Source organism: Condylura cristata, unplaced genomic scaffold (genome assembly GCF_000260355.1).
Source record: "Condylura cristata isolate star-nosed mole 26May11 unplaced genomic scaffold, ConCri1.0 scaffold00024, whole genome shotgun sequence".
NCBI classification, from domain to species: Eukaryota; Metazoa; Chordata; class Mammalia; order Eulipotyphla; family Talpidae; genus Condylura; species Condylura cristata.
Window position 1 is genome coordinate 25,554,495 of NW_004567125.1, and position 27,422 is coordinate 25,581,916.

The following is a 27,422-nucleotide window of genomic DNA, read 5'->3' on the forward strand; positions in this document are numbered from 1 at the left end:
CCTGCCTGCCTGCCTTCTTTTCTCCTCTCTCCCTCCCTCTTCCTTCTTCCCTCCTTTTCCCCTTGTTTTTTAATCTCTAGGCTTTTCTACAAAGACTACAAGGATTTTTTAAAATTATTATAATAGTTTATTTTTACATCATTTTATGCCTTTTTCCATCTCAGGTGTAATCTCCATGGACTTCCCATCACCAAATCACCCATGTGCCATCACCATAGTCCTGTGCACTTCTTCCCACCACTTTTTTTTTTATCCCATTCCCCACTCCACCCCTGTAAAATGTCTCTGGTGTATAGTTGTTCATTATTATATTTCCTCCCGGTCCTTTATGCTCCTGCTACGTGAAAACAACTGGCATTTTTCTTTTTCTTTCTGGCTTATTTCACTAAGCATGATCCCTTTCAGCTCCATCCATGTTACCACAAAAGGCATGTGTTTGTCTTTTTTGATTGCTGAGTAATATTCCACTGTGTATATGTACCACATCTTTTTAATCCAGTCATCTACTTTTGGGCATTTGGGTTGTTTCCATGTCTTTCCTATTGTAAATAAAGAAGCTATAGGGGTTCAGTTGTCTTTTTGAAGCCATGTTTTGACTATAAAAATATTTTAAACCCTTGCTCAAAAAAAGGAAAAACAATAATTATTCACAGTTGTTTTCTGATGCATTGCTGTTGAGCTAACCTGCTTCTCTGTTATTTTGCACAATGAACATCCCCTGACATGGTTATGTGGCTGAGACCACCTGACGCAGAGGCAGATGGAACCGTGTTTGACTTTGTCTCAGTCACTTACCAGCTATATGACCTTTAAACAAGTTTCTTAACCTCTCTGGTCTTGGTGTCTTCATCTAGGGAAACTGGAAATAGCAATTCCTCTCTCACAAGGTTGTAGTAAGAATTAAATGAGAGAGCCTTTACCAGGTATCTGGTATGTCGTAAGTGCTAAGTAAGTGACCATTGACGCTACCTAAATTTTCATGTAGAAAGAGGTTAAATGGAAGAGTGGGGGAAAAATAAGTCTTTCCAGCTTCTTCTGGCTTGCCTTCTATGACCCAACATCAGGGACTTGTCTGACAGCTGTGGTCCTCAGGAAACCCCTGGAGGGCTTGAACTGGACGTAGAAGTAAAGGCCAGTCTGCACTCTGCTTTCAGAGTCACCCATCATCCCTCTTCTTACGACAGTCTCACATACCCCTACCCCTGTGGCTAGCGCCCAGATACAAGGGCCAGGGTGGCAGACAATACCTAGTAGTCCTGTGAAGAGGATACAGTTGGGAGGCTACCTTTGCCCATCCCACTCCAACTCTTTTGCTCCCATTAAACAGTAGCCTCTGGACAGGGTCAGCCATGCCCACATGACCACCACTCAATTCCTCACTACAAAGAGGAAAACCACCAAGTTTCCAAACCACCAAGTAAAACATGATTCTGCTTTACCAGAGGGAGAGACCAGGGATATTCCTCAGCTTCTGTCCACGGCAGCTGTCATGATCCGTCATGTGTCCCAGGGAAGAGATGGGAGGTGTAAGTTGGCACTTCCAGCTTCCAGGAATGAATAGGGCTGGGTAGGAGATAAAGCAGAAAAGATCAGTCATCATATTCCCTATATGGAATAAAAGTTCACTTATATATCTTTATTTCTAAAACGCCACTGCAGGTGTCGACCAGGTTACTATCATCTGGATAGGGGAAACCCTGAGGGCTGTACCCAGTGCTTTTGTTACGGGCATTCAGCCAGCTGCCAAAGCTCCGGGGACTACAGTGTCCACAGAATCATCTCTACCTTTCATCAAGGTAAAGTGCTTGGTCTCCTAGGAATTTGCCGCTAACATTGTAGAGCAGGTGTTCCCAGCTACATCCCCATCCAGAGGTGGGCTCCCAAGTCATCTTTAGCAACTCCTTTCTGGCTTTAAAGGCACACTATTTTTGTTTTTGTTTTTAATAATATAATAGTTTATTTTTACATCATTTTGTGCCCTTTTCCATCTCAGTTGTAATCCCCATGGGCTTCCCATCACCAAATCACCCGTGTGCCATCACCATAGTCCAGTGCACTTCCCCCACACTGTTTTTTTTTTTTTTAGGGTGCTAAAGTTATAGCTGAACTGTGTACTCAGACCAGTGCATAACTAACCTTTAAAAGGAAAACTAAAGAGAGACCCAATTTCCATTTCTTTGCATTTCCCATTCCCATCAATTCCAAAACCACAAAGGAACAATTCATGTGGACTGGTACATTCATGAGCATCTTCCTGGGGCTCACATTCCCCAGTAACTTCATGTTTTACAAATACTAAATCTATGAATGTATGCGAAGTTAGTGACTGAGCCACAAAGCACTACAAAATGTGGGAGACGATATGACTTCCCATCCAGTTTCTCTATGAGCCTACTGGATCTTCTTATTCCACCAACGTCAAACTCTGATTTAATCAAGGGCATATTTATTGACCTTGGCCAGTCTAATGCAATTGACAGACAGATGAGAACATGTTATGTCATTACAAGAGTCAGACTCAAAGGAGCTGCAGAGGGGAGTGGGTGAAGGCCAAGGCAGATGGTGCCTAGGATTTGGGGTACTGTATTTGAAGGTGGAAATGTTACAGAGCGTTACTTGCTACTCATTACAAGTGTGTTTTGCTCAACAGTTTGTTGCAAATGCAGAGTGTTTCCATTTGTGTTCCAGATGTTGATGGCTGGAAAGCTGTCCAGAGGAACGGGTCCCCTGCAAAGCTCCAGTGGTCACACCGTCATCGTGACGTGTTTAGCTCAGCACGGCGATCAGACCCTGTCTACTTTGTGGCTCCTGGTATGTGCACTTTTGTTCCATAGAAACCAAGTTTTTAGACTAAGAAGTTAGGATCACGAGATGGCATGGGGACATGTGGAAAACATATCCTCAGTGTTCAGGGCAGCAGTACCCCCAGATGGCAGTGGGGCTAAGCCCTGACTGACTAAGTCACCAAAACATGGGCAACAGAGTAGAACTGGGCACCCAAGAGGCCAGACCTTGGCTGGAGGTTCCTACTTTAATTGTTAGGAGGTTTTTCTGCCAAAAGCCTGTGGTCAGATGTCTGTGTCTACTAAAAGGCAAATAAAAAAATGAAAACAATATATATCTTACAGCTTCGCACACTTGTAAGTTAAATATATGTGTATATGCACTTGTATTTTGAAATTATATTTAATTATTTAAAATTAAGGGCCCTCCCTGGTAGCACAACAGGTTAAAGCACAGCACTATGAAGCTATAGCAGACACTGCAACATGAGTTTGATCTCTGGCTAGGGAGGTGACCCACATGGTGCAGCAGACCTCTCCTGACCTGCCCACTGCTCCCCTCAGCACTGTATTTTGTTTATCTGCCTGTTCTCTCCCCACTCTGTCTAGGGTGAATCCTCTCACCACCCCCCATACCTCTGGCCTGTACCCTAGTTCTGTATGCATAAATAAATAAATCTTATAAAAAGATAAAATAAAATTATGTATGTATGTAAGACATGTGTATGCTATGTAAGATATGTGTGTGCATATGTGTTTTGATAGGCTATATATGTAAGACATGTGTATGCTATGTAAGATATATGTGTGTGCATATGTGTTTTGATAGGCTATATAGCATGTCAAGTATATATGAATATACATATATTCATGGAGTATACCTATTCCATGGTACAAAAATCCTGGGTGGAAAAGCTCTTGCTAGAATTCGAGTCTTAGTTCACATATTTAGTGAATTTGTGACTCCTATGAACATTTTTAAAAAAGATTTATTTATTTATGCATACAGAACTGAGGTACAGACCAGAGACACATGGGAAGTGAGAAGATTCACCAGAGACGGAGGGCCTAAACATTGTTTTTTTTTAACCTTTCTGAACTTTAGCTATTACATGAGAATAAGAATGCTTGCCTCCAAGAATGATTGTCATCTAATGTGATGATGTTTGTGGAAGCATTTTGTAAATGCCATAAAGAATATGGAACCCAAGGCCATGTTTGCCATGGCTACCCAAGGCCATGTTATGATAAGGGCCATACTGTGAATGGCCTCATAGATGGAACTGGATTATAGTGAGGCCATTCCAGCATCTCAGATCTCAGTATTCAATAGCACAATCATGTCCAAAGCCATGACTCTTGGACAGAGGGCTCTCCTGGGAGGCTGGCTTAGGGCAGGGTGGTGACTGGACAATAGAGAAACAGCAATACCAACATGAATTCAAATTTGCTCACTTGTTTGCTACTGATTTATGACTGACCCAACCTTGTCCACTTCTATTTCACAGCCAAATTTCTTGGGAATCAGCAGGTGAGCTACGGGCAAAGCCTGTCATTTGACTACCGTGTGGACAGGGGCGGCAGACACCCATCTCCCCATGATGTGATCTTGGAAGGTGCTGGTCTGCGGATCACAGCTCCCTTGATGCCACTGAGCAAGACGCTACCTTGTGGGATCAGCAAGACTTACACATTCAGGTAAAAAGACAGACTGACCGCAAATGGGTCAAGTACACTCAAGTATCATTCATTCATTCAGCATCTTACATACCAGTCATGGGGGACATGATTCCAGCTCCCAAGGCCCAGATAGGCTGACAGGAGAGAAAATAAACAGGTGACTACATGCCACTGTGGGAGACTCACCCTGCACACACAGAGATGCATCACCCACACTGGGGTGATTGAGGACATGATCCTGGACAAGTCCCTTTCTTAAAGAACAGCTCTCTAAGAAAAGGAAAGGGGAGAAAGGTTAACAACACGGAGGCACTATCACACACAAGGAATTTTTGTGCATATAGGAAATTCTAAGTAGTTAAACATGCGTGGAGCATGGAGTAGGTGAGGATACTCCTGGGAAGAGATTCCACTGAGAAGTCCTGAGGGGGCGAAGGTCATGGGTGGCCCTGTGTTGTCTTAGGAGGTTACAGTTATCCTGTACAATGGGAATTTGGAAAAGCTGCTATAAAAGTGTTCAGGGAGGCCCTCCCTGGTAGCGCAGAGGGTTAAAGCACAGCACTAAGAAGCTAAAGCCACTTCCGCATGAGTTTGATTCCCACCTGCCCCAGAGGTGACCACATGGCGCAGCAGACCTCTCCTGACCCGCCCGCTGCTCCCCTCAGCAGTGTACTTCATCTATCTGCCTGTTCTGCTCCCCACTCTGTCTCTGGTGAATCCTCTCACCCTCCACATCTCTGGTCTGTACCCCAGTTCTATATGAATAAATAAATAAATCTTTAAAAAAAAAGTGTTCAGGGAAAGGAAATCTGACTCGAGTGCTTAGTACTTAACATTTGAGGCTGGAAAGATAACATGGTGTTAAAAAAAAACATGTCAAAAGCAAAGTACAGTACTGTTCAGACCAATAATTGCTTCAGCAGTGGTGCATGCTCAGGGGGCTTGGGAGGAGAGGAAAGAGTGTCTGATTCTGCCCGAGGAGTCAGGGGAAGCTTCGTGGAGGAGGCAGAACGTGGTCTGAGGACAGAAAGCAGGGCAGGTCTTTGCCCAGGAGAAAACTAGCGGGCAGTGCGCACACGCGAAGGCACGTGCAGACAGGGAAAGGGGGATGACGTCACAGGGGACCTGGCAAGCGGCGGCATGGCGGGAACAGAGCGTTTACTGGGCAGATAGGCCAATGAGGGTGAAAGGACTGGAAAGGGCCCGCTTGGTGGGCAGACTTCGTCTGTCATGTCCAGGCCTGAGATCTTGTCTGTGTCTGTGGAGGGTGGAAAGGACTTGGGAGGGGGAAGTAGGTAGGTGGTATGGCCAGCTATGGAGACTGGGTGTAAATGCCGTGGACAGGATATTCCGGGCCTTGCTTGCATCAGAAAGCATTCTGGGGGTTGAAGTGAGGATGGTGGGGGCCTCGCCGAGCACTGGGGTAGTAGGAACGGAGACTGGGAGAGCCCCAGCACACACATTGTGAACTGGAAGTCTCGCCAGCAACTCATTCTCAGGACACACGCCCTGCTCTCCTACTGTGCCTTCCCACCTTCTCAGGTTGGTGAGTGAACTTCTGAGTTGAGTTTACTACGGGGTCTTCCTTTGCCTTAGGGAAAGGTCCTGGGAGGTGCTGTGACAGCCTGCACAACATTGCATAGTACTAGAGATACTGAGTCCTGATTATGCAACTGACTCTCCCCCTCTACAGTTCTCGCTGCTGTGGGCTGATCACCTTTGCTGTCTTTGTATCCTCCAGTCAGGAAGCCCCAACCAAGGGCACTGTCAGCTGCTGGCTAACAAATCAATGAATGAAGTCAAAGGGGTGCCTGGGAAGATTCCAGTGAAAAACCAAACACAGTTAAAAATAATAGCTCAGGGCCCTGCGCAGCAGGTTAAAGCACAGCACTAAGGAGCTAAAGCCACTTCCGCATGAGTTCGATCCCCACCCTGGAGGTGACACACACGGTGCCGCAAACCTCTCCTGACCCGCCCGCTGCTCCCCTCAGCAGTGTACGTTGTCAGTCAGCTTGTTCTGCTCCCCACTCTGTCTCTGATGAATCCTCTCACCCACCACACCTGTGGCCTGTACCCCAGTTCTGTATGCATAAATACATAAAAATCTTTTTTAAAATAATAATAGCTCAAGCTGGTGACAAGAGGCAGAGATGACAAATGAAGAATTATGATAGAGACAATGTGGATGGTAGACACTGATCTTTGGAAGAGCAAACATGCTCAAAGAGCAAATCATTGAAGCAATACAACCTCTCCTAAAACTTAGAGGTCTTTGTAACATTAGCTTTTCCACAGCCCCAAAGAGAAAGTGGTCTCTGGTGACCAGCACAGCGGCTGTGACCCTGCCACTGGGGCCCCCACACTCCGCTCTCCATCACGCCCTGTGAAGCTTGTCCTCCGCACAGAGTGAGGAAGCCCCGAGTTTGTGTAGGGTGCTGGCCCTTCGCTCTCTCTCAGTAGGATTGCCAAGGGGCAGTCCTTGGTCATAATTTGTATCAGGTATACAAGTGCTAAGATTTTATAAGCTTTAGGTTTTTAAAACTGGTGCTTTTAATCATGCAGATTAAATGAACACCCAAGCAGTAATTGGAGCCCCCAGCTGAGTTACTTCGAGTTTCGGAGGTTGCTGCGGAACCTCACGGCCCTGCGGATCAGAGCTACCTATGGAGAATACAGTGAGTGGTGGAGAGCAGTGAGTCTCTCCTTGGGCTTTACTTTCAATTGTTTTAGGTGGTAACAGTCTCCAAGCAAGTAGGTACATCTTTTCATGGCTCTTATCGAGTCTACATTTTTGCATTCTAAAAGTTGTTAAAAAGGAATGTTTCACCTCAATTCCCAGAGCAGATGAGTGGATCGGGAAAATATGGTATAGATACAAGCTGGAATATCATTCAGCGATCAAAAAAGATAAATTCATACCATGTGTGGCCACATGGATGGAGCTAGAAACGATATGCTAAGAGAAATAACTCAGAAGGAGAAAGATAAATACCCGATAGTGTCCTCAAATGTGGAATATAGAGAAGCCAAACTAAGGGCCAGATAAAGCCAAACTTAATGATTAATCCTTGAAAACTGACTGAAGTGAGGAATCTGGAGGGGCCCCAGGGAGGGTGAGAACAAAGTGGGGAGGGACACAGGGAACTATGGTGGTAGGTGCACCTGAAGAGGGGGGCCCCTGTACTTCCAAAATACAAACAGTGATGTAAATTAATGGTACCTCAATAAAAAGTAGAAGCCAAAAAGGGTTAGGAAGGAGAACTTATAATAATAATAGTGAAAGGAATGTGTCTCTAAAAAGAGGTCAGCACCAATGAAAACTAAACGATACTATCTTGTTAAAAGAATCTCCTCATTTCGACTGGAGCTGATGAATTGAATGGGATGAGCTCTGGAAGCAGAAGTGGCATCTGTAAAAGTCTTGTTTCTCCCCAGTAGCTTTGCTTCTTGGATTATTCTCCATGTTGCCACATTCAGACATCACTGAGTATTCTGCACATCCCTTTTGTCTGTAAACTCTGTGAGCTCCACTTATTGACAAGTGGAATACTCCTGTTATTTACCAGGAATTATCTCCGTGAGAGTTCCTTAAGTTTGCAAAAACCTATGTCAAGAGGAAGCAGGGCTGGCAGGCCATGTTTCCATGGCATCAATGCAGCAAAAAAAGCAGGAACTGGAAAAGGTCTTATTAACAAGGCCCTGAACCTTTGCTGTGTGCCAGCACATGACCACGTATGCATTGTCTCGTGTGGTTTTCACAGGTACAGGAGGTAGACACCACTCATGTCTATTGCTGAGGAAACACAATCATGGAGGGTGATATGTCCCGCAACAGGGTTAGGCAGATGGAGCAAGGATTTGCCCCCAGAGCTGTGGGCTCAGGCATGAGGGAGGGCGCTCCTCTGGAGTTGGGCAGCACCTGCCTTTGACAAAAACAGAAATGCAATCCAAACAGAGGCCTGACTTTAGAGCATTAGACATTCTTTTTTAAAAAAAATCTATTTACGTTATTGTTCATTTTATAACAATGTTTACTTCCCCTCTCCCCCTCCCCTCATCGCCATAGCCCCCCCATTCCTCCCTCTTTCTGACCCCTCTCTGCCCCCCTTCCCTGGAGAATCTTTCTGGTGTATCATTGTCTGTTTGTTTTTGTAGCGTTTTGACATTCTGACCACTGCTTCTGACCTGTTCTTTCTGATGCAGGTACCGGGTACCTAGACAACGTGACTCTGATTTCAGCCCGCCCGGTCTCTGGAGCCCCTGCCCCCTGGGTTGAACAGTGTGTGTGTCCCATTGGGTACAAGGGACAGTTCTGCCAGGATTGTGCTCCTGGCTACAAAAGAGATTCAGCCAAGCTGGGACCTTTTGGCACCTGTGTTCCATGTAACTGCCAAGGGGGAGGGGCCTGTGACCCAGACACAGGTGAGTGAAATGACACCTGAACCCAGTGAAGGGGGGTGGGGTGCAGCCAGGTGCCAGGGGTCTCTCAAGGAAGCACCCGAGCTGTGTAAAAGAGACTGTGCCTGAACTCATTTTGGAGATGGGAAAGGATTAAGGGACATGGGCTGGAGTGGGGAAGAGGGACCTGGACCTGGCGCTTTGTGACACTCAAGCCCTTTCTTTGTGGAAATGCCACAGGTGGTAAGGAAGGTGCTGGGTTACAGGAAATGACTGTCACGGTTCAGTGCTGAATGGGGGAGCTGGTGTCATGTTGCAAGCATTGAATAGGGAGATCAAAGGCAACTTCAGGACCTGAATAGGTCGTGCTGACAAATGGTGTCAGGCCCTGTGGGGGAGGACGGCAGAGGGAGCTTGTTAGGTTGTGGACCCTAAAGGCAGCGGGGTGTCCGCTTGGTGGGGAGAAGAGGGTGTCAGGGTCCTGTCTGTTGTAGAGTGGGTGCAGGGCCAAGGTGAATGCCAGCGCTCTGCCACCTCTGAGGAGGCCCCAGAAAGGAAGGTTTTGTGTTACCAAGCACTCGCCATCCATGTTAAAGGAAGGGAGTTGTTTACCCTTCTGATTCTCTGCCTTTCTCCTCTTGCTCGGCCTCCCAGGAGATTGCTATTCAGGGGATGAAAATCCTGACATCATTGAGTGTGCCGACTGCCCCATCGGCTTCTACAACGACCCCCACGACCCCCGCAGCTGCAAACCGTGCCCGTGTCGCAATGGATTCAGCTGCTCAGTGATGCCCGAGACGGAGGAGGTGGTGTGCAACAACTGTCCCCCTGGGGTTACTGGTAAGGCTTCGGCCAGCACGCCCTGTCCTGGGGCCTCGCCTCTCCAGCCCTAGCCTCTGTTCCAGTCTCTCGGGAATTATGAAGATAATTCTAAAGACAAGAATTTCCTGATACCTGGGAGTAGTTGGGTTGAAGAAGAGCAGAGTACAGCCAGGGAAGGAAACATCTGACGCTGTTTTTAGGAGGGTGGGAATTAGAGAATGGACTGTTGAAGCGAAAACAAGGTTTAACAATTTCAAGAAGGAGCGACGATAAAGTAGATGACTGCAGTTACCTTAGAAACGCCACCTCTCTCTTCTGGTTGGTGTGTCGGCAGAGCCTTGCCACCTCTGTGGACTTCCCCAGCCAGCTGGGCAAGCTGCAGGAGGTGCCTTTGGGGGGCACTGTCACCTCATAAAGCTGAGGAGCCAGAGTGCCAGCCCCTTCCCCTGGCTCCCGCTCTGCAGGCGACTTTTGTGGGGTGGGGCCCCTGCAGCTGGTCTTGCTGCCAATGGGTGGTCACTGGGGTCTGGTTGTTTTTCCCAGGTGCCCGCTGTGAGCTCTGTGCCGATGGCTACTTTGGGGACCCCTTTGGGGAGCAGGGTCCAGTGAGGTCTTGTCAGCCCTGTGAGTGCAACAACAACGTGGACCCCAGTGTCTCTGGGAACTGTGACCGCCTGACAGGCAGGTGCCTGAAGTGCATCCACAACACAGCGGGCGTCCACTGTGACCAGTGCAAAGCAGGCTACTTTGGGGATCCCTTGGCTCCCAACCCAGCGGACAAGTGTCGAGGTAGGACTGTGCCCTAGACAGACTGTGTGTGTGTGTGTGTGTGTGCAGATGTTCTAGTGTGAACACAGGTGAGAGAAAACAAACCAACAAGGCCGACAACAGTTAGTCGTATGAGGTTAGTTTGGTTTCTCTGACCCATTGGCCCACGAACAGCCTGGACCTTTCACCTGTCAGTGGTGAGTTGCTGCCACAGCCAGACTCCGGAAGACAGCACTGGAGGACATCAACAGTGTTAGGCTGGAGTCCAGGCAGCAATCAAGTGGGCCACATCCTAATGCCCTGAGCTGCAGGCAGGAAGTAGCTCCCAAGCTCACTTCTGAGGAGGGCTAAGTCCCTGGAGACCAAGCCAGGACAGACTGAAGTGGGACAGTGGAGGCTCTGAAGATGCAGCGCCCCTCTCTGGAAGTCAGAGGTATAGAAAGGTCACAGTCAACTTGTCCCCAAGACAGGAACTCAAGGGAGCCGCTATTCCTAAGGGCTGCTTCAGCCCAAAATATGAAAGTGCAGCTGGGTCTCCTCACCCTGCCCATCTTGCAAACTCCTGATCTTGTTACATTCTAGAGGAAGCTTCAGTTCTGGGTGCTGGTCTGCCCCTAGCCTCACCTCTTAGCACCTACAGCCTCAGGCCAGTCCTGGTGTGCAGAACTCAGGAGCTTATTTATTTTAGACCTGGAGTGTCTCTGAGGACAGACATTAGAAGGCTCCTGGTACCCCCAGGAGGTCTGCAGGGAGCCTGCCCCATCCCCAGCCCAGGCTGGACCAGTGTCTCCACCCCTGGAAATAGCATAGATGCCCTGTACACCCCTGGGGTCCAAATCCCATCTGCCTGGACCACAAACATGGGTTAGCTGTCATGTGCAAGCTACTCACACTGGTAGCACCCATGCACTGTCAGCAGTCCTGAGCCCAGGTCCATCTTTTTTTTTTTTTTTTAAATAAGATAATAGCTTGTTTTTACATCATTTTGTGCCTCTTTCCATCTCAGTTGTAATCCTCGTGGGCTTCCCATTGCCAAATCACCCTGTGCCAACACCATAGTCCAGTGTACTTTCTCCCTCCCCCAGCATTTTGATCCTACTCCCCACTCCACCTCCATAAAATGTCTCTGGTATATAGTTGCTCAATATTATTATCCCCCCCAGTCCTTTATACTCCTGTTATGAGTGAAACCACCCAGTATTTTTCTTTTTCTTTCTGGCTTATTTCACTAAGCATGATCCCTTCCAGCTCCATCCATGTTGCTGCAAAAGGCATGAGTTTATCTTTTTAATTGCTGAGTAATATTCCACCGTGTATATGTCAGGTACATCTTTTTAACATACAAACCTATTGCCTTACACTGGTTATGCCAATTCATCTCTCTGGGCTCAGTGTTCTCATCTAGATGAATAATACTTAACTCAATGTGCAAAAATATACTGTAAAATACATAATTCTAACTAGCGGGTGCTGTTCATAGAGATTTCACTGACTTTTGATCATCCATTTTGTTCATTCAACTATCTGTTGTTAAGCACCTAAGCGTGAACCAGATGTAGAGCAAGATGCTGACATTATAGTGATGAATAAGTCAGTCTCAACTCCCAAGAACTCATATACCAATAAGTAGAATGCACAAATATATAAGCACATAATGTCAGTGCACTTAGATATGCAGTCACGATACTCTGTGATAGCAGTGGGTTGCACTGAAGATAGAGCAAGCCAAAGAATCACTCGAACACCCTTAGAGCAGAGTCTTACCCACTGTTAGCTACATCCTCAGCTTTTAGGCCAGAGCATGACCTATAGTCGGGGCTCCATCATTGGACTGAACGAACAATGGTATGGCCTTCTTTCTGTATTTCTGATGTCAAAGGCAGTAAGCAGAAAGGGGAAAGCTTTGGCTCTTCACAAGTCTCATTCCAGTTTGCCATTTCCCTGCAAACTGGACAAGCTGCTCGCCTTCTCTGAACTTGTAATCGTCATTAGTTTGATTCAGGGAGATGTCTACATCTGACACATAATAAGACCAGAAGAAATGTGACTCCTCTTGTGAGCAAAGCCAGAGTGCCTACAGAATATCCAGCAGGCTTAGATCTTAACAGGAGGGAGAAAATAAACACCACCAGAAAGGACGGAGAGTTGCAATAGCTTTTTATCCACACATACCAAATGAACTTCCAGATGATTTCTAAGGCCTCTCTGTATTAGGAATATGTCTGTAGGCATAACCAATAGATGAATCTACTACAATATGAATCTTTGCCATGGATGATTGTCTCTTCTTTTAGCTCTACTATTCCTGCAGTTTCTGGAATTAGCTTGATAGGAATGCTCCCTGTCGGTCTGCCCTTTTTCTCTAGCTTGCACCTGCAACCCAGTGGGCTCTGATCCTGTGGAGTGTCGAGGTGATGGCAGCTGTGTTTGTAAACCAGGATACGGTGGCCCCCACTGTGAGCATGCGGCGTTAAACAGCTGTCCAGCTTGCTATGACCAAGTGAAGACCCAGGTCTGTGCTCATGGTGCCCTGTCCACCTCATGCCCACCAGGAAGATCTTTAAGTGTCTATTGGGTGGTTCTGTCACAGATCTGGGGGTCTCCTAGTTCCTTGGGGGTAGGGATTGCTATTTCTTTTGTTAAAAATTTTTGTGTTAAACAAAAAATTGACTAATACTTCAGGTCTCTGCTCTTATAAGTATGATTTTTCAACACCTCTTTTTAAAAAAGATTTATTTATTTATTTGTGCATACAAGAACTGGGGTATAGTCCAGAGGTATGGAGGGGGGTTGAGAGGATTCCCCAGAGACAGAGTGGGAAGCAGAACAGGCAGATCCACTGAAATACACTGCTGAGGGGAGCAGTGGCCAAGACAGGAGAGGTCTGCTGAGAACTAAGACTCTCAGCCGCCTCCCCTGACTCTGGCCTCAGCACATTTTCCACTATACTATACCACTATCTAGCTGAATTTCCCCTCTCAGAGATGTCCTTATAAAACAAATTAAGGAAAATGTAAACATATAAAAGACAGGAGTTCAGACAACATCAGGACTGTTTAAACAGGGAAGGACTCCAGAAATGTCTGGTTCATATTCCAGAGAGGAATGGAAGTGATGTTGCTGTTAATTATTAATTACTATTTTGCTAGAGTGAGGAGTTGGGGAGAAAAAGGCCTGGACAGAACCCCAAATGCAGAACATTTTTCTGTCTTTTTAAATTGTTTAATCTTTTTAAAGATTTATTTATTTATACATACAGAACTGTGGTACAGGCCAGAGGTGTGGGGGGTGAAAGAATTCACCAGAGACAGAGTAGGGAGCAGAGACTGGAATACATTGCTGAGGGGAGCAGTGGGCAGGTCAGGAGAGGTCTGTCACACTATGTGGGTCACCCCCCTAGCCGGGGATCAAACTTGTGTTGCAGTGGCTTTGATGGCTTCATAGTGCTGTGCTTTAACCCATTGCACCATAAGGGAGGGCCCTAAATTCTTTTTTTTTACTAAGGTAACATTGATTTCAGCTCTGTGTATGATTTAGGTTCACACATGTACAGGTTCACACCTTCTCAGATGTATGTCAGCATATACACCCCCACCATTTCCTTAATTTGTTTTATAAAGACATCTTGGAGGGGGGAAATTTCAGCTAGAAAGTGGTATAGTATAGTGGAAAAGTGCTAAGGCAGAAATCAGAGAAGGTGGGTGGGTCTCATTTCTCCTGACCAGGTGATTGAAAGGCACCCTGAGGCTCCCCCCTAGCCCATTGGGCCCTCCCCCCACTTGACTCCCTTCCTCCCATAATCCGCCTCTAGAAGCCTCAATTCTACAGTCAGATTTCTAGGATTTGCTGTGTCTCTTCCTTTGCATTGTTTCTTTATATTCCACATATGAGTGAAATCATCACTCCCCTTGTTTTTTTCAACTTACCTATTTAAACTCTATAGCACTTTCTCCAGGTTCTGTTGTAGCATTGCACAAATATTAACTCCTTTAGTTCATGTAATAACTATAAGATACTATGATTAGCCCCATCTTATGGATAAACAAAATGACTCATCCAAGGTCACACTAAGTGAGTAGTGGGCCAGGATTCCAGCTCAAATTCTCCAGGCTCTAGAGTCTAAACTTTTCCCTAGTGTGACATGCTGAGCTGTTCTGGGCTGTTAGCTGTTATTTCCCGGGTGCCTGGTATCTGATAGTGGTCATCTCCATTCTGTTTGAACCCTCTTTCCTGTGTGGTTTCAGATGGATCAATTTAAACAGCAGCTTCAGAGCCTTGAGACCCTGGTTTCAAACGCTCAGAGTATTGGTGGATCAGTGCCTGACTCGGAGCTGGAAGGCAGGATGCAGCAGGCTGAGCAGACCCTTCGGGACATTCTTCTAGAAGCCCAGATTTCAGAAGGTGATGAAGGCCAATTTCCACCAGAGAACAGAGTGCACTCCTAGTCACATGAGGTCGCCACCTCTTCTGCAGGTGTCACTTCAGCAGATTTCCCTGCCAAATCCTTGCAGAGGTGGGAAGACCATCTGTGACCTTCCCCTGCGACATGAACAATGGCATAGGCATGCCCACATGCACCTATATACAGGGTGTTTCTCACTGGCCATAAACCAAAGACACCTTTTCAACTCTCCACTGTGTTTGATTATGCTATGCTGACCCCAGATGTGCTCATGCTCCCTTTCCTTGTTGGTGTAAAGGTGCTGTGAGAGCTCTCAATCACCAGCTGACCAAAGCAAGGAGCCAAGAGAGTAGCTACCGGAGTCGCCTGGACGACCTCAAGGTGGCTGCAGAAAGAGTTCGGGCCCTGGGCAGCCAGTACCAGAACCGAGTTCAGGACACTCGCAGGCTCATCACTGAGATGTACCAGAGCCTGGAAGAAAGCGAAGCTTCCCTGCAAAACACTGTAGGTGTTGCGGGTCAGGGTGCGGAGTATCTGTGCTATGTGGGGAGACCTAGAGGCGCACATCACTGCTCACTTCCCCTCTCAGGCGTTCTGTCTACATGGACTACACAGCCCTTCCCTGTAATGGTCAGGCTCACTGCTTCTGTTCTTTGGCTGTCTGCAATTTCCATTTTATGTCCCTCTCCCTGGTTCATTTTTTTTCTAACCATAGCCTCATGTTGGGTCTGTGTCTTCTAGTTTGTTAGCTCACAGCGGGGTGAAGGGGGCAGGATTTAGTCCAGTTCCTGATTGCATTCTGAGCCTGCAGCGCGTGGCTTAGCTGCCTGAGTAAGTGAACAGGTTTATAAAGGGACAAATGAATGAACAAATGTAAAGGGGAGGAAAATAGGGTGGGGAGGAAGAAGAAAAGAAAGAGTCCAAGGAAGACATGGTCCTAAAAATAGGGAGGAAGTTGTTGCTAATATCACTTATTTTAATGATGTAGCTTGTCATGTTGTAGGAGGAGCTCATGAGCGCACTCTGCTATTTCTGAATAAAAAAGGTAATGGAGGGTGGGAGATGGATAAAGGAAATTGGAAGATGCTAAGACATTATGCCAAGGAAATGAAGGATTTAAGAAGTATGTATTGATTTTTCCCCTTATTATAAAAATAAATATTGCAGAAAGAAATATAAATCTCCTTTGATCTCATGATTAAGGAATATCATCAAAACTTAGTAGGCATTCTACTGGACTTTAAATACATATGAAAATCTGGACATGTATGTATTATTTTAGTGCATCTATATCTATATGCGGACTGTTTTTTGAACTTGGACTGCTGCTTTCTCTTGTCTATTCATTTTTTAATGGCACCACCTCGGTGCCTAGCGACATCAGTCTCAAGAGTGTGGAATGTTGTGTGGCTGACTACAAGACACCTGTCAGTGCAAAGCCTTAACCAATTCTCCTTTTTCCACAGAACATTCCTCCCTCAGAGCACTATGTGGGGCAAAATGGTTTTAAAAGTCTGGCTCAGGAAGCCACAAGACTGGCAGACAGGTGAGCACCATCAGAGGCATCTCTGCTTCACCCTACAAGGCTGACACGAACCACACGGCAGGAAATGTGGTCCCACGCACATGCCCTACTTGTTACCTGCAGGCATCTTTGCAGTGGGAGCCATTTTGCCTTGAAGCCATTTTTTTAAATCACTACATACACTGGCTGTTAGTGTATGTAGGTGGCTACTAGGCACCGTCATTTGGCAAGAATTGGGGTGGGAGGTGGGGTTCTTTTCCAGATTTCTCTATGACTCATTGTATATGTCAGATGTAATTCCTCCAGCCCCATGAAATGAATCAGTCCTTGAAAAACAAGGCTCTACAGCTCTGAGGGACTCCCAGGCTCCCACCTCAAGCCTGGGAACAAGTAGCAACAAGTTTTTGCTAGCCTTCAGGGACCAAGTGTGCAGATGGGAGAGACTCCCTCCTGAAAACCAGCTCTGCAGGCTCCATTATCAGGCAGCTCCCTTGTCCTCGCCTGACTGTAAGTCTTTCCATGTTGCAGAGTTTTCTGGAAGCAGCATGCTCAGCAGGACAGCAAGCTCTGTTAATCCCAAATGGAATTCAGTCAGCAGAAGGGGGTTGGCTTGTGTTTTTTGTAGTATGAGCTGTCTCAAGCTTCTATCACTTTCTAAAACCAGGAAAAGCCAAAAGCATCTAGGGGTGTTGTAATGACAGCCTCTGTCTAGAGTTGCGACAACATTGAGTGGGGGACCCTGGATGATATAAAACCTAGGGAGGTTTTCTTAAGAAAAGAAAATAACCTAAGAACTAGAGTATTTTATCACCCAGAGATTGCTCCCACCCATCTGCACCCCCAATCCTGGAATCATGCCCCACCACACCTCCCAAATGACTAATAAGTCTGTGACCTGGGCTCCTTCTCCAAAACACCTGCTCCTGAGAGTTCCCCTGACTCCATCTAATCTGGAATCTTCTGTTTAGCTTTGTAGACTAAGTTCCTTTACTCTTGTCCCGTCATTTAGAATAAAGACATCCTTTGCTATGAAAACTCAAATTCTTTGTTTTTAATCCTTTTAGCCACGTTGAGTCGGCCAGTAACGTGGAGCAGCTGGTAAGGGAAACAGAGGAGTATTCCAAGCAGGCCGTGGCGCTGGCACGCAAGGCTCTGACTGAGGGAGGCGGGAGCGGCGGCCTGGAGGGCTCCGTCGTGCAAGGACTTGTGGGAAAGTATGTTCCAGCGGGTCTCACCTGGACCAATATACTCTGTAGCCTCCTGGTGTACTATGCAAACTGAGGTTGGGGGGCACCATGTTGTTTAAAATATAGTAATACTCAGAGGGACAGGAGATTGGGTGACTTTGAAAGCAGGTGTCGTCAAAGCTGGAAGAAGAGAAGAGTGGTTAATACGTGGCTCCATCTAAGTAAAGTTTGTGTTTTGACTGAGAGATTTAAATATTTGGCGATCCAGTCACCTCCTGTGGTGGCTGAGGACCTGAGTAATCTCATCGGATGGCATGGAGGATATAAAAATAATGTATTTATATTATCAAGACTTGGGAAACTTGGCTTGAAATTTTCTGACCCAATCTGTATAAACTTTAAGGTTTATGTTTAGATTGCTGAGAGGATTGTATCTGACACAAACCTCCTTTGTTTCTTCCGATGAGTCCAACTATATCCTTATTTTTTTTTTACAGTTTATAAAATGTAGGTGTTTAAATGTATGTATTATTATTTTTAAAATAAAGGGAGGAATAGCTGCTTTTATAAAAAGAATAAATCCTCAAAGTCTGCCCCTCCTCCTCCTGGCTTCTCCGCAGACTGGAGAAAACTAGGTCCCTGGCCCAGCAGTTGTCCAGGGAGGCCACACAGGCTGACATTGAAGCTGATGGGTCTTATCAGCAGAGTCTCCACCTCCTCAACTCGGTGTCTCAGCTTCAGGGAGTGAGCGACCAGTCCTTTCAGGTGAGGCCATCGCACTCATATGTTGATGACAGAGAAGGAGCATAAATGTTCTCTTATCATTATGTGTCCATGTTGACCTTTCTTGCTTTCTACTGGGAAGAATACTTATCCTTCTCTTGACCCATTCTCTTGTACTTAAATCTCAGCATTAGCCTTTGAATAGGCATTGGCTCACATCCCAAACCTATTAGTGGATAAGAGTTTTATATCTCTTCCTTAGTTCTGGGGACTGTTGAAACCTGTAGGAAATTATTATAGATAAAGATTGATATTTCCGTTTGAGTTCAACATAGTACATCTCTCAAAAGACACTTAAAGACCTTCATTCTCACAAGTTTTGCATTGTTCCTGCCATCCTTTGACTATCCCAGATTTATTAGTCTGTCTTCTGCCTACAGCTAAACACACTCACAATGATTCCCACAAAAATTGTTGCCATCTATGTAAAAACTAACATGTTAAGAAAGACAGCAAACATAAAACCTGCTAGAGGCTTGAGGGAACTGCTTACTGACTTTCAGAGGGAACATTGCCTCTTCCTATTAGACTTGGAGCCTGGGTTTTTGTTTTCAAACAATGATGTCAAGCACTAAGAAGGCTGCTGCGGTCACTGGTGAGCAAAAGGCCAGATTCATCCATTTCTTCACCTTACAGGTAGACCTGAAGAGGATCAGACAAAAAGCCGATTCTCTCTCAAGTCTGGTGACGAGGCATATGGATGAGTTCAAACGCGTGCAAAGCAATCTGGGCAACTGGGAAGAAGAAATCCAGCAGCTCTTAGAGAATGGAAAGAATGAGAAGCAGGTACCCTTTTGTTAATCTTAACAAACATGTATTGAGTGCCTACCATGTGAATAAATATGCTAAGAGGAACTTTAAAGGTCACGATACTGCTGCTTATTGAGGAAGCTGCTGAATACACAGATGTAATTAGCTCATTTCCACCCATGATTCAGTCCACAAATCTTGGAACAGGACTCAGGCTTCCTGGGTCCAATTTTGGTTTAATTCTGTCTACTAACTTATCTTCAGGAGGTCTATAGTTTCACATGATTTGCAGAACTGTTCTTGTCGCTGGTAATGGACTAGAGTTTAAGGTTTCTCTGTATGGAAGGTGTCCTTGAGTTCCAAAGTTTTCTCTGTCTCTGATTATGAGGGGTTTGTTATAGCACACTTAGATTATTCCATGAATCACCACACTGTTGTCATGTAGAGAAATGTGTTGGAGTGATTATCCTGGCAGGAATATGTTTCCTTGGTATATGTTTCATTTACTCTGATCTTACTCTGTCTTCCTATTTACAGAAATCAGATCAGTTGCTCTCCCGTGCCAACCTTGCTAAAAGTAGAGCCCAAGAAGCACTAAGTATGGGCAATGCCACTTTTTATGAAGTTGAAAACATCTTAAAGAATCTCAGAGGTGTGTATTTTATGGTTCAGTCACTTGAGTGTTTTAAAGGTGTAAGCATGACTTTTATTTATTTTGAATCCTCATATAACTCTCTAAGTGATAGGTATATTGGGTTCAACCAATTAGTACATGTTCAGTAAACATCTTGCCAAAGAAAAACTATTCATTAACATTTGATGTAGTGAAAAGAATGGAACTCGATGTCTGAAAAGTCAAGTTCTAGTCTGCTGAGGTACATGGCCAGTCTGATCTGGCTTTGTGAGCACAAGCAAGTCGCATGGCCCTTTTAGATCCTAGTTTCCTCCCTGAAAGGGAGGATTGCAAATGAAGTGATTGCTAATGCTCTTACAGCCTGGTAGTTTTCAACTATTTAGATATTTTTCCTTTTCTTTTGTAGCCTGCTTGGCTCCAATATAGAATTAATGTGCTTCCTTTGTGGTGATGATGGAGCAAGCTTTGTCACAGCATGCAGAGTCCAGGAAATTTGGGCTTATAACTTGCAGAGATTTGGTTAAAGTTTTAGGCTAAAAACAAAAAAGATGTTCCTCTATGTTTTGGGATTGTCTTTGTGACAAGTGCCTCTACCCATTCTATCCAAGCCTTCATGACTATCATTGTCAACTTAGCGTGTAAGGCTCTGGCTTGAAACTTTGAGCTTCTAAGATTCCACCTGCTTCTGATCCATTTTGGAGTCTTAACTCTTATACAGTAGTGGCCCCTGGCAGGCTGATTGTCAGTTTCTCTAAGCAAAGGGCTAGTTATGGTCCTTTCAATGTCTCCTGCTGGGATTTTTGTTAAAAACTTCAGGTCCGGGCCCTCCCTGGTGGCGCAGCGGGTTAAAGCACTGCACTAAGAAGCTTAAGCCACTTCCGCATGAGTTCGATTCCCGCCTGCCCCGGAGGAGATCCACATGGCGAGGCAGACCTCTCCTGACCCGCCCGCTGCTCCCCTCAGCAGTGTACTTCGTCATCTGCCTGTTCTGCTACCCACTCTGTCTCTGGTGAATCCTCTCACCCTCCGCATCTCTGGCCTGTACCCCAGTTCTGTATGAATAAATAAATAAAACTTTAAAAAAAAAAAGAAAGAAAAAGCAGAAACCTTCAGGTCCTTTTATCTTTATTTGTAAGTTATTTTTCATCTTCATAGCAGTTTTTTTTTTTTTTATCTTCACTTCAGAATTTGACCTGCAGGTTGAAGGCAGAAAAGCAGAAGCTGAAGAGGCCATGAAGAGACTCTCCTACATCAGCCAGAAAGTTGCAGATGCCAGTGACAAGACCAAGCAAGCGGAAACCGCCCTGGGCGGTGCTACTGCTGATGCCCAGAGGGCAAAGAACTCAGCCAGTGAGGCCCTGGAGATCACAGGCAAGATAGAACAGGTAAAGAGAATTCTAGATGTGGATTGTTAGGAGCAGCCCCAAACACATGGGGGGGCAGTATGAGGAGAGAGAACCTGGGGTCCATTTCATCCCCTATAACTCAGAATCCTGTTTTGCTCTGTGTAGCCCCAGAGACACTCGGGCACCCCTTTTGGTGAATAATTCAAGAGATGTCATTGAGACAGTGCTGGAACTCACCCGGACACCATTTTCACCTCCCTTTCTGGACAACACCATGAGAACCATCTAAGACTGTTTTTTACTCTATTATATCAGTCTTAGAGCTGCTACCACAAAGTACCATAGGCTGGGGTGTTTAAAACAGAAATTTGTTCTTACAGTCTGGAGGTTAGAAATCTGAAATGAAAATGTCAACAGAGCTGCGGCCCCCTGAGACTGAGGAGAGAATGTTTCTCTGCCTTTTCCTAGCTTCTGGCCTGGCTCTCAACCCCTGGTGCTCTTTAACTTGCAGAGCCACAGCTCCCGTCTCTGCCTGTAGCTTGGCATAGGGGTCTTCTCCTAGGGATCTCCCAGGACACTAGTCATATTGGATGAGGGGCTCACTCTACTCCAGTGTGACCTTGTCTTAACTAATTACCTCTGCAACATGCCTGTTTCCAAATAAGCTCACACTCTCAGGTACTGGGGGTTAGCGTATCTTTCTGGGGGTAAAGTTCTACCTGTAACAACTGTCATTCATGTTTCAATTCAAAGTGATGAAGTTGTGGCTTCCTAGATCCCACGCCCATGCCTGTATTCCATGTCTAAGCTCTACTTATTCATTCTTCTCTCTCCTCCCACTCCGTGCTTGGTCCTGGGGATGTGGAGTTGAGAAAAACCAGTCCTTCTCTCCAAGGAATATTCAGTGTAAGGGGAAGAGACAGATAACCAGATTACAAACCCATGTGTTAAATGCTCCAGGAGAAGGAGTGCCTTTTAGTTGGAAGAGAACATCCAAGTTCTTATGTAAGCATGACTTCTAAAAGGAGTATGCAACTCTAGAAAGCCCGGTGGGAACTCTCGGTATCTGGATTGATTAGCTTCATTCTTAGAGGCTTGCAAAAACAACTTCTCATTTGAAGTCCCTTGAGAGCAGAAACCAATTTCAGGGTACCTCTCTTTACACAGAGACACCCGCCATTTGATGTTTATTAACAGCTTATCGATAAAGAGAGTAATGCACTTTGTGTTAAGGAAAACAAAGCTCAATGCTTATAGCTCATTTGTCTGCACCCCCAACTCAGCTGTCTCAGGGATGTTAACAGACTGACAGCAAAGAATCAGGGCAGAGAACACCAGAACTTGCTTCTCCCTGAGTCTTCCTGACTGGTTCCTGGTGCACTCATCCCATGGTGAGAGAATGACCTGAGAGGGAAACAGTCTCACTCCTTACCCTCCCAGTCCCCAGAGACATAGCCCAAAACTAGCTTGTTTGAGGCAGAGCTTGGAAGGGTGTGTCCCCCAGACTGACTCTCTCTCTCTTGTTCATCTTACTCCATCCATCAGGAGCCGGCTGCAGCTGTATTTTTTTCTGCAGCTGTCCTTGGGTTGTTTTTGTGCCTCACCCCTCTCTCTCCCCTTCCGTCCCTGGCTCCTTGTCTTCTCCCAGGAGATAGGGAGTCTGAACTTGGAAGCCAATGTGACAGCAGATGGAGCCTTGGCCATGGAGAAGGGACTGGCTATGCTGAAGAGCGACGTAAGGGAAGTGGAAGGAGAGCTGGCAAGGAAGGAGCAGGAATTTGACCTGGATATGGACATGGTGCAGACAGTGAGTCGCCCTTACTTTCTAGGGGAGACCCTTTGAAATGTGCCCCTGTGGGAAATGGCTTCTCAGACTGGTTCATATTTCCTCTTCCTTAGGTAATTACAGAAGCCCAAAGAGTTGATACCCGAGCGAAGAGTGCTGGAGTAACAATTCAAGACACACTCAGTGCTCTGGACAGCATCCTACACCTAATAGGTACGTGAAGTAGCCACACCTGTCTACCCCACGCTTCAGGGCTTCCCTGGAACACTCACTAGACCTAGCCCTGATGAGTGGCAATCCCAGCTTCCCTACTGGGTATCTCGACCTTTGCTTTGTTTCCAGGCTTCAATATTTCAGGGAGGTTCTAGTTACCTGGGCTCTATTTTGCCAGCTTTCAGGTGGGTCACTGGAAGCAGTGCTCTTGAAAGTGTCAGCCGACTGGTCAAGAACTGGATATAATTAGGAAATTTAGAGCCAAAGAGAAGACTGGACGGCTTGAGAGTCCCACTAAGGATTCTGGCCTCAATCCTGTAAAGTCCTTTTAAGCAGACAAGTAATATCTCCACATATTTCAGAGAGGTCACTGGTGGCTGAGTGAAGGAGAGCATGAAGGTTAGTGAGCCCACTCCGATTGTTGATGTAGGGGATGGAGGCAAAAGAATCTGCTCAAAGAGAGTGAAGTGGTGAGGGGAGAGATTCTCCCTCTCTGGTATCTGGAGTCACTTTCTGAGGCTGCTGTATGTTCTGCCCCAGACCACACTTAGCCCTTGCTTTAGTCAGCTGTGGTAACTTGAGATGCCTGAGTAGCTAATCTAGACAACTTGTAAAATTTTAGGATAAAATGGAGCCGATGGTACTGAGTGGCCGTGAACCAGGTCCCCTCCTCCCCTTAGAGTCACACTGAAAGGAAAACAGATTTGTGTTAAGATTCTGGCTTTTGAGTAAACTGACATCCAGCCCACATTTGGCCTGTTTTTTCAAACATGGGCTATAGCAGGTATGGAACTAGGGGTTAACTCACAGATTCCAGCAACATCCAGGGAGAGTTTAATTCTCCTTTTTAGTAGACAAATTTAAAACCGATTTTTCTGTGGGAGTATCATTGTCCCCTCAGAGGCCAATATAGTCTGTGTGGTTTTTACTAATGGGTTGGTTTTAACAATGAGCCCCAAGGAGTAGCATACCCTCTAAGGATAAAAAGCACAGGTCCCTGGGTGAGATTTTAGCAGCTTTGTTTAGTAGTCGTAAGCGGGTAATGAAACTAATAGGGCCTGTAAAGAGAAAATGAGCGTGTAGGGAGATGAGAGGGTGAGTGGGAACTACTAAGTGTTTACTGTGTGTTGGGCGTTATGCTGGCTGTGTTCGTGGTGTATTATTTCACTCTTAGCAAGGTCCACTGAGAGCTTCATAATACATATATGTCAGCATGATTGTGGAGGCAAGATTCAAACTGTGGGCTCAGTCTCCAGCACACCTACTATTTGGGTGTAACTCCTTCTGCCTCCCATGGTGAGTTTGTCCCGAGGGTCAGTTAACTTTTGCTGCATGTCTTAAAACTCTAAATTCTGGGGTTCTGCCTCACCCCCAGATGAAGGACTGACTCACTGCATCAACATTTTTGTCCCGCTGAAGTTTCTCCACTATTTGTTCTCTTGAGTCATGGAACAATAACAGTTTGATGACTGTGGGTATAATATAAACCAACGCTGTTGAGTGCTTGTTCTGCAGCTTAGCTATGCGAAGAAATCTGACCTTCAGTTTGAATTGACCAAGGGCCCATTAAATTTAATCTCACCACACAGATCTAACCAGGGCCCCTTCATACTGACATTCATTTTAGATCACTAATGGATAAAACATACCTGAACCAATATAAGTACATTTCATATTGGAAATAGACTTACATCTAGCCAGATCCCCACGGTCTCAAGCCTGAATGAAGACTTACATCATTTACTAACAGCTGGAATCCATCTCTCAAATAGCAAGGCGTACCTTGGCCTCTATAAGACCTGAGACCCTGCCAGATTCTAAGGTCTTCTAATGGATAACAGCAAGATATTTCCCAAGGGTGGTTTAAAAAGCATACTTTGTACTTGATTCTGATCCTAGGGTGAGCTGTGTTGGGCAGACACCTTGGACAGTACTCTGTCCCAATGACTTCCATCTTCATTTTCCAGAACACTAACTGTTGGCCCTAACATGAAAGCAGAAATCCAAACTTCCATATTGCTTAACTATATTGCCTGGAGGCTGAACTGGTCTGCTAATAACCCAGTCATTAGTCTAGTGAGATTTTTTTTCTAGATTACTTCCAATTTAGTGTAAGCCTTTCAAATGCATGGCATACTATTTTCTCCAAGCATGTGGAAAGAGGAATTAGCTAAGGAACCGAAAGGCCCGTAATGTGTCCCAACATCCAACCATAGTTTTTCTGTTAACTCCTATCTCCTTCCCTAAAATAGATCAGCCTGGCAACGTGGATGAAAACAGGCTGATCCTGTTGGAACAGAAGCTTTTCCATGCCAAAGCCCAGATCAACAGCCAACTGCGGCCCTTAATGTCAGAGCTGGAAGAGCGAGCACGTCGGCAGAGGGACCACCTCCATTTGCTAGAGACGAACATAGATGGCATCCTGGCTGATGTGAAGAATCTAGAGAACATTAGGGACAACCTGCCCCCAGGCTGCTACAACACCCAGGTTCTTGAGCAACACTGAAGCAGTTATGGCAACTTCTCAGTGGAGGTTCTTGGGATACAGACCTCAGGACTCAGAAGCCATCTCACATGGGTGGGGTGGGGTGGGACATTGAACATAATGAGGGGGCATGCTCAGGTGAGTGGAAGCTGATCCCATCCCTGAAACCCTGGCCAGATAAATGTCTTATTGCATCAGAGTGATGCTCTTTGCTTTCTGGTGCTGGGCAGTGAGGCAAATGCATTGAGTGTCAAACTGTTCAAGGGTCAGGATCCCAAAGGGTAGATTGGATTGAAGAACAAACTGCACAGCATATGTTTGCCTCAGAAAGTCAGAAACTGAGTCTTGGAGTGTGGACAAGAAATGTGACCAAAGGAAAGTTTTTTGTTTTTTTTTTTTACTTTGCCCAGACATAAAATTCTTCCTAATGTCAGAACAGAGTGAGGTCCAGCCTTACTGTGGCCAGTAAAATACTATTGCCTCGTAGTGTCCCTTTTACTCTTCTGTTGACCAGGCCCCTCCCTCTTACCAACCTGTTGGTAAACACATTCTCTACTTTCAAGGTGCAAGAAGCTGCAAGTCTGACCCATTGGAGTAAAGGTGCCTGCATCTCCCAGTCCTGCTGGACCTGGGAGTAACGTCCTTGGCCTTGCTAATGTAGAGACTACATTTTTAATTGAACATGGGTAACCATCAGTCTTGGGAACATAATTACTTTTGGGTTTCAAACTGTTAGGGAAAAAAAGATAGCCTGGACATTGAAAGAGGTACAATTAGAAGATCTAGTCGTCCTAATTCAATTGCACAATTCAAATACCAATATTACATGTATCCGTGTCTCTCTCACTTTCTCTTTCTCTCTCTCATTTACTCTCTCTCACACACACAACATACATTCTCTCTCCCTATAGCAGAGAACATCCCTACTCACATTTGGGTAGAATCCATTCTTCCTCCCATTCATTTGTCCACTCATCTGCCCATCCATCCATCCATCCATTCAACATATATTTATTGAGTGCCTACTGTGTGCCATATGCTGGGGTACAGTGGTGACATAGTTTTTGCCCTCAAAAAGTTGATTGTCTAGTGAAGATAACAACATTAAAAGAAAGAAATTTAAACTTACAGCTCTTGTTCATCCCTGGTGGTGTTTATTGCGGTAACCCCCCTGGTTTGCCACCTTTTTGCTCAGCAGAACCTATGTTGCAAGACACTCCCATGGGGGCAGTTGGGTTCTGGAAAAGCTGAGATGGTACAGGCTGTGCACACGTCTGTGCATTCCAGCTGTCACTCCACCCTTTCCCACAAGTGATTGCAACAGACTGTTGATTCACGGTAACACCAGTGAGAATTTCTGGAAAAAACCAGAGGTGCTTCTACCTCGGCTCAGAAGACTTTGGTGCTGCCTCACCTCTGCATTTCCTTGGCTTTTCACAGGCATGTTTTAAAATAAAGTTCCTAGATGCTGATGGTCAGTTTCTAATTTATTAAACACTAAAATGGAGGAAACACAGCAATGGAAATTAAAATGCCACAGAAAGAACAGTGAATCTCAATTAGCATTTTGATTTCTATTCTGAGCCTCTTGTTTTGCCCTCTTCAGCCATGAGAGCACTTTGTGATATTTAACTGGTACCAACTCCTAAGCATGAAGAAGGATTTACTTCTGGAACAGCCCATGCAGGGTGGGGGCTATCAGTATTTTTGTTTTGTTTTGTTTTTTTCAACAACCAAAAAAAAAAAAAAAAAATCAATAATCTGTGGTACATTGTCATTTTTTAAAAAGAATTTAAACTTAATAGAGTAAGATGTTGAATTGTCCTTTTATATAAGTAGCTGAGGAAAAGTCTCTGCTTT

The 27,422-nt window shown here is 45.5% G+C and overlaps 1 protein-coding gene across 1 annotated transcript in view; it reads left to right on the top strand.

Annotated features, from left to right (window-relative positions):
- Positions 1–25,597, top strand: part of LAMC2 (laminin, gamma 2) — a 57,032-nt gene extending 31,435 nt beyond the window's left edge. The window contains exons 5-23 of the mRNA XM_004688552.2: positions 1,660–1,796; positions 2,689–2,811; positions 4,292–4,481; positions 7,026–7,138; positions 8,667–8,885; positions 9,516–9,701; positions 10,227–10,472; positions 12,818–12,963; positions 14,696–14,852; positions 15,152–15,357; positions 16,320–16,399; positions 17,443–17,592; positions 18,186–18,330; positions 18,985–19,134; positions 19,636–19,750; positions 20,918–21,117; positions 22,727–22,885; positions 22,978–23,077; positions 25,330–25,597. Of these exons, the coding sequence (XP_004688609.1) occupies positions 1,660–1,796; positions 2,689–2,811; positions 4,292–4,481; positions 7,026–7,138; positions 8,667–8,885; positions 9,516–9,701; positions 10,227–10,472; positions 12,818–12,963; positions 14,696–14,852; positions 15,152–15,357; positions 16,320–16,399; positions 17,443–17,592; positions 18,186–18,330; positions 18,985–19,134; positions 19,636–19,750; positions 20,918–21,117; positions 22,727–22,885; positions 22,978–23,077; positions 25,330–25,583 (3,076 nt within the window). The 3' untranslated portion in view covers positions 25,584–25,597. The remainder of the gene's footprint in view (positions 1–1,659; positions 1,797–2,688; positions 2,812–4,291; positions 4,482–7,025; positions 7,139–8,666; positions 8,886–9,515; positions 9,702–10,226; positions 10,473–12,817; positions 12,964–14,695; positions 14,853–15,151; positions 15,358–16,319; positions 16,400–17,442; positions 17,593–18,185; positions 18,331–18,984; positions 19,135–19,635; positions 19,751–20,917; positions 21,118–22,726; positions 22,886–22,977; positions 23,078–25,329) is intronic.
- Positions 25,598–27,422: the final 1,825 nt, after the last annotated feature.